The sequence below is a fragment of the Rhinolophus hipposideros genome (genome assembly GCF_964194185.1).
Source record: "Rhinolophus hipposideros genome assembly, chromosome: 6".
NCBI lineage: Eukaryota > Metazoa > Chordata > Mammalia > Chiroptera > Rhinolophidae > Rhinolophus > Rhinolophus hipposideros.
Genome location: NC_138052.1, coordinates 33,415,308 through 33,422,302, shown reverse-complemented (window position 1 = coordinate 33,422,302; position 6,995 = coordinate 33,415,308). Strand labels below are relative to the sequence as shown.

Below are 6,995 nucleotides of genomic sequence, written 5' to 3'. Positions count from 1 at the left end.
AATAAAAATAGCCATTTAGAAGGATCTAAACTTATTGAAGTTGATATACAATCAACATCCAAAAATCGAAAACCCTTAACTACATGGTATAAATGATTTGGGGGGAGACAAAAATAAGAGGGTTTAAAAAGCAAATAGAATGAAATTGAGAAAAGAGTTGAAAATGGCAAGATGGCTTCCATGTTATAATTGAAATTTAGTAAACGCATTCTATCAAAAGTTTGGACTAGGTTTCAGATTACTGATTCCCAGCTGTTATAGTTGAAAGAAAAAAAAAGAAAAAAAGGAAGGGAGGAAAGAAGGAAGGGAGAGGAGGAAAGAACTTAGAAAAAAGAAAAAAAAATATCTGGAGTTTAAGAAACAATCTGGCAGGTTTATAACATTTCACTAAAACCAACAGCCCAAAATCATAATGGGCTGAGGTTTCATTCAGGCCCCTAAAACATCTGTAGTTTTGTTTAAAATGACTGAGGTGGAATACATCAGATTATGGAAAACGGGGAGGGTTTCCAGTAGTTGGCCAGTGTTCTGTCTAGGTGATGTATAATGAGCAATTCCCTTAAACAACTGATTTATTGCCAACAGAGGAAAACATTGGAAGCACATCCAAAAACTCATCTGCATCAAGAATACAAGAGTGGCCATTCTGTCCACCTTCCCCTCCCTTACCAGACAGGTGACTCTGCTCCTGGAAATTACTTCCACACAAAGGGTACTAAAGAACACCTTCCTGTAAACCCCCTTCCTTTGCCTTAAAATTCGGTATAAAACTTGCTTTACTCTGTTTTCCAATGGCTTCCTTTCTCCTTCCTTTTCTTCCCTCTGTCCTTCTTCCCTCCGCCCCTGTTTTTCTTTCTTCCTAATATCATTCTTTTTAAAAACTACTCCCAGAACAACCCTATTCCATCAGAAATCCGTCACGGGCCAGACTGAATCAGACCTCGGCGGCTGGCCCTTGAATTCGCAAGCACCATCTGGCACCTGCGGTTCACTGCCACTTTCCATCCGCCCAGAGGTGAGAGGGGCGGGAGGCAAAGGACACGCAGAGCTGGTGTGACCCAGTTCTTCGGAAACTTTCAGCTGGTTGCGACCCTTCCCCCACTCGAAACTCTTTAATCATCCATCAAGCCAGAAAGTACAATGACCCCTGCCTAGCCTTTGGAATTGGAAAAGAAGCGAAGCAAGAAAAGCAAAACCGCGAGGTTCGCCCTCCGCCTCCCCGTCGCCCCACCGCAGCGGGCGCAGAGAGGCGGCGCGGCCGCAAGGGGCCGCTGTTCGCTTAGAGCAGCCTTCCCGCCGCCGCGCGCACCTCCCACCGCCCTGCTGGCCCAGCCCCGCCAACTTCCAACATCTCCCAGTCCAGCGCGCGCCAGAACGAGCACCACCGGGGTAGGAGCGGACGGCGCAGACCAGCCAGGCTGCAGTGCGAGTCGGAAAGGCTCCTGGGAAATTCTCACGGCCCCAGGGCTTTGGAAAGGAGAGAGCGAGCAGCCCACGCGCGCTGAAGTCTGCAAGTGAGCGCTCAGCTCGGCACCTGTTTCTCCGGTGCCACCGCCTTCCCACCCTTCGGACCCGCGCCTCCCGGGTCGTCGGCCCGCTGCGCTATGAATACGGCGCTGGGCAACCAGACCGATGTGGCCGGCCTGTTCCTGGCCAACAGCAGCGAGGCGCTGGAGCGCGCCATGCGCTGCTGCACCCAGGCGTCCGTGGTGACCGACGACGGCTTCGCCGAAGGCGGCCCAGACGAGCGCAGCCTGTACATCATGCGTGTGGTGCAGATCGCCGTCATGTGCGTGCTCTCGCTCACCGTGGTCTTCGGTATCTTCTTCCTCGGCTGCAATCTGCTCATCAAGTCCGAGGGCATGATCAACTTTCTGGTGAAGGATCGGAGACCGTCTAAGGAGGTGGAGGCGGTGGTCGTGGGGCCCTACTGACCGGCCCTCCGGCCCCCGCGTCCGCCGCCCCCACGCCGCCCCACTTCGCCAGCCCGGCCGCTCCCCCTCACCATCCGGGACTGGGGCAAGCAAACCTGTCGGAGTCAATTCTTTCTTTCGACTTCTGCCTTTCGGGATGAAGCGACCCGTTCCTCGCTCGCTCCTTGAAACTCCCCCTTCCTGGCCGGAGGAGAAGAGCGTCCTGATTCTGGACTCAGCAGCAAGTGGCAAAAAGAGAGCGACTAGGGCGCACGTTTTGGAAACCCGTCGCTAGTTTGGGATGCGGGGAAACCGACGGGCGAAGGCCCTTCTCCACCCGCAGGTGGGCCAAGCTCTGGGGGCAGGTGGAGAGGGCGGGCGGGGGAGACACCCAGCGGCACCAAACGCCTCGTGGCCGGGACAGTGATCCGTGTATTCGCCACGCGACAGAACTAATGGGGAACAGAAATCCGGGTCCGGATTCGCGCCCATTCCCTCCTGCTCCTCCCAGCCCTGGCGGGAGAGACGATAAATACCTTTCATTTATTGTAGCGTGTCGTTTTAAGGGATTTTTGTGTTTGTTTGCTTGAAAACAAATATTTGATAAGCCCCTTTTCTGCCTTAGTGGCCTGTTTGCCTGTCTGGGGGTTAGAGTTTTATCATCGTGGGGAAAAGGGTGGGGGGAGGGGGGAGCCTGCGAATGTGAACAGGGTGACTTGTTTCTTTAATTGCATTTACATTGGGTTTTGTTGAGGGACCGGTGCCTCAGCTGGCTCTGGGCAAAACCCGGAATAGAACTCGTTCGTAGTTCGTGACTGCACGGTTTACGCCACAAAGTGCTCTTGACATTCGTGACACCGTTTTGATGTTTTGTTTTTTTTTCCCCCCCTTACTTAACGTTTCCTTAATAAATGCAACATTTAAGTGTTTTGTTCCTGGCCTCCTCGTGGTCATTCTGCGCTCTCGGTAGAAGGGAACTGGCGGCGGGTTACCCGCTCAGGGAATTCGCTTTGCAGAGCTGTGATTCAACTCCTGGATCCCACCGAGGGACCACGAGGGTTGGGGTGAAACGCAGAGGCCTAGAGGCCAGTGAAACATGGCTAAGCCTCAGGCACAGGAGTCCTCCTGGAGGCGGCAGCCTTTGTTTTCTCTCACAGTTAATATTTTATATTTCATTTAGGCTCAGCTTTATGAGCCAGGCGAGACGACAGGAGGCCCCAGTGGGAAGATTACACTTCCGTGCAAGGCTCCGGTGGGAACACAGGGTTACACCGATAATGAAAGGAAGAGATGGCTTGGCCAGTCTTCAGGGAGGGCATCTTTTCCTTGACCAACGTCAGCAAGACGGCTTGGGGAAGTTACTCAAAAAATAATAATAAATAATTTAAATGCGAGGAAAAGTGGTTGCTAAAGTACACAGTGAAGCTAATTCTCCCGGGGGGTAAACCATTGTTACAGAAACATGAGATGCATTGTCTTTGCCATGTTACAGTCGTTTTAGAGAAAGGGCGAGATTAAAAGAGACACCCAGCCTACTCTTGAATTTAGAGTAATAAGGCAGGTCAAGCAAAAAGATTCAGAGGAATTAGCCCAGGGCCTGAACGTCGAAGATAAGTATTACAACCCAAACCCGGAAGGTTGGGCCAGAGTGGAGCTACAGATGGTCGTGGGCACATTTAGGGCTTTTAAATTGAAGTGTTGGGAAAAAAGAGAAAACCGTGAATGTGAAAACAACCCAAAGGATACAAATAACTTCCAGCTTAAACTTAACAAGAGGCTTTGAGCAGTTGAGTTTTGTGGCTTAGGTAGGATCCTAAATATTTTCAAGAATATAAAGGAACCTCTGCTATGCTATAGCAATTAAAAACTTCACAATAGCAGATATAAAACAAATTAAGTAACAGTAAAGTGCCCCATTTACTTAGGGAGAAGCACAACTGGTGTAAACAATGTCAGTGACTCAAAAGGTGGGATCAAAAGCTTTGAGTGTGCTTTAACATCTTGCCCACTCTTAAGTGTCTTTTTCACCCCCAAAGTAAATTTTACCAGGAATTATGACCTAGAATGGTTTTTTGAATGCCAATAGGTATCAGGCTTGAAAAAAGGATTTTGAAGTTTTGCCTGTTGGTCCTGTCTTTTCAGCAGGTGGTTTGCTTGTTTTGGTTTATTTGCTTGTTTATTTGTTTGTTTCCTTGCTTGTATCTGGGGCAGGGAGCAGGATCAAAGTGTAGTCAAGGGTGAGTCATGGAGGGCAGTTTAGTTTTGCCAATGGGTAGGACAGAAATTGGAGACTTATTATTTTATAGACAGTTTCTGTGGCACCAAGTTAAATCTGCTGTCTCAATGTTTCAAAGAGAGAAGCACAGCAAAACAACCAGTTCTCTCCAGGACAAACTAGACATTTAAAATTAAACTCAGTTTTTTTGCGGTTGCGATATCTGCAATATCTGAGGTCCTTCCCTTCTTTACATAGATTTATTAGTTCACCAGTGAATTCAGTGCTCTGGTGCAAATCAATTTGGGATCAAAAACCAATTAGCTAGAGCTTGAACGAATCTTACTTTGGGCTCTGCTGTGTTCAAGGTAGTGTATACTTATAGTGAGTTTCAGGCATAGAAAGGTTTCATACCTACATGTCAGTTATTTCTTGTCTGCATAGAACAGAACGTATGCTTGCATGTGAAGCCGAGTACTGAAAGTTGAGAGAAGACCTGCCCAAACTCCCTACTACTCTATCCTCTACTGCTACTATCTCCTCTGTCACTACCATTTCCTCCATCCTTGTTCTTCTTAATACTTCTTCACACCTCTTTCCTCTTCCCTGCACCTCAAAAACAAACTTCACAGTTTTTCCTTACCGCAGCAATCCAGATTTATTCTCTCACCTCCAGAAATTTTGATTGTCAGACGACCAGAACCTGCAACATTTAGTCCGTAGGTAGAAAAAAATATGTGAACCAAGTCTCTATTCCATGATCTATGCATTATAGGGAAATGCACATGGTCTGAAAATATCAGAGCCCTGGGGACCATTTCCTGCCAACTCTTCTCTACAGCCCTTAGATCCATTTGTTACTTAGAGAAATGCCAAGTGGTTCTGGCTTTTATAGATGAGGCGATGTGTACAAGAAGCTTTTTACACTCCCTATTCCCTGTGGCCACGCGGCAACCACTTTCTCCGGCCCCACACTTCTCCCTGTCTCACTCTGCCTGTGACTCTTTTATTCCCTGAATCTAACAAATGCATTAAATGAAACTTTTAAATCCTGCTCAGAGTTTATGGAGCGTGAGTCCTTTCCCACACATGTGCTACGAGGAAAGTGAGTTTTAAGGCACTCTGTAAGTTTCGCCTAAGAAAAGAGAGTCAGCTTTAAGAGACTGGGAATTGAGAAGGATAGATGCAAACAGGCAGATTTTATCATCCCACACTTAGGTCTATCATTTGGTCAGTATATAGTGAGAAGCCAGAAAGAAAGAGAGAGAGAGAGAGGAAGAGAGAGAGAGAGAGATTCCTGTAAAAGCTTGCTATATCTGACACAGTCTATGGGGAGGTATCTGATACTTCCTGAAACCCTTCTGGAAATAGAGCAAGAGCAGGGAGAGGTTTTCGTGAGACATAGCAAGTGTATTAGTAAAGCTATAACCCTCACAGGCTGTGCAGACAGCCACTGATACTATAAGCCTAATTGGGTGGCCCCCACATAGGTAGCTTAGAAAATTGTTGAAAAATTGTTATTTTTCTTAAGATCGGTGTTACGAATCTTCTGGGTCTCTGAAAATGTACTGCGTAGTGGACACGTTGAAGACTGCTTGAGGGAAGCCAAAAAACAAAGGGCACGGTACTGTGTTAAGTTCAAGATCACACTTGCTCCTGGGGGATGGTCCTTGTGCCTGATTTCTGATTTCCAAACCACCTGGCCTCTCATTGGATCCTGGGTCAGTCCTGCTACTGTGTCTTCCCACCCCACACTAATTCTGAATGAGGGAGGGAAAGGCACATTGGACCATAATATCAGGAGTTTGGTTCTGGTCTCTAAGTAGCTGAGTGGCTTCATTCCTAAAATGAAGAAGATAGATTCCAAAAGGATATTCCAATTCTGAGTCTATTAAATCAATGTGTTTAATGTTTCCTTGTCTCTTATCAAGATATTTCTTAGATCTCTTCAATAGGTAAGCTAGAAATATATTGTATCATTCCAGTCTCGGTCCTCTGCGTAGAAGTCTCCATGCCTGAAAGTCAAGTGCTCCTCGACTCTAGATATGTCATTTACAACAATCAAAGTAAAATTTTAGACACCTAGCCAGGCCTACGTAGACAGCAGTTTCTAAGCTGACAGATTACACATCATCTAAACAGTGTCCTAAATATCCCAGATCTCTGTGTTCTCACTGGAGGAAGCAATGAAAGCAAAGCCTAGTGAACTGAGGAGCAAGTAATCAGCAAGTGATTCCCATAGGTATACACACATTCAGACTAATACACACTGTTGTTTATAGAAACTTCTTGTGTATTTGAAAACTAATTAAGAGCCAATTTTTCTCCCCCAAAGCATTTTCCCCTTTGAGCTTCTGCAACAGCACACAGCAGCTGTTCCACATGCAGTTTAGAGCCTTCCTTAGCCCTGGCTTATTATACTTGTCACTTGGGGGGGTGGCAATGCCAGGAAAGGATTCCAGGGTTCAGTTTGTTCTCTAAGACTCAGACCTAATTTGAAAGCCTGTTGAAGCAGCAAGTCTACAGCAATCCCCCAAACAGGAATCAATAAATCTTTTATCCACCTGCCAAATCCCATTTAGATATGTGCACAACAGCTCAGATGGGATATGTTAAAGTCTGCTCCACCAGTAGTAATTGTTTCCTAATGTCTGAATTTAAATGCTCAGTGGTTAATTGCTTCCATGGCCAATCTCTGTCCTCCTTTCCAGATAATTTTGCATTGTTTTAAACACTTAAAATATTTGAAAGTCCAGGACTAGTTTTATATTATCAGCTAAGATTTAAAATTTCTTGGGAAGTATAGTTTAGGAAAAAACAAAGTACATGATGTTATCAGCAAGTCATAAATCATTTATGGTGATAAT

At 46.3% G+C, this 6,995-nt stretch overlaps 1 protein-coding gene across 1 annotated transcript; it reads left to right on the top strand.

Annotated features, from left to right (window-relative positions):
• Positions 1–1,382: 1,382 nt before the first annotated feature.
• On the top strand, positions 1,383–2,838 carry RPRM (reprimo, TP53 dependent G2 arrest mediator homolog). The gene has a single exon (XM_081051175.1). The coding sequence runs from the start codon at positions 1,605–1,607 to the stop codon at positions 1,932–1,934; it is 330 nt and encodes a 109-aa protein (XP_080907301.1). The 5' UTR covers positions 1,383–1,604; the 3' UTR covers positions 1,935–2,838.
• Positions 2,839–6,995: the final 4,157 nt, after the last annotated feature.

Coding starts and splice junctions, on each gene's coding strand:
- RPRM (XM_081051175.1), top strand. CDS start 1,605: ATGAATACGGCGCTGGGCAACCAGACCGATGTGGCCGGCCTGTTCCTG.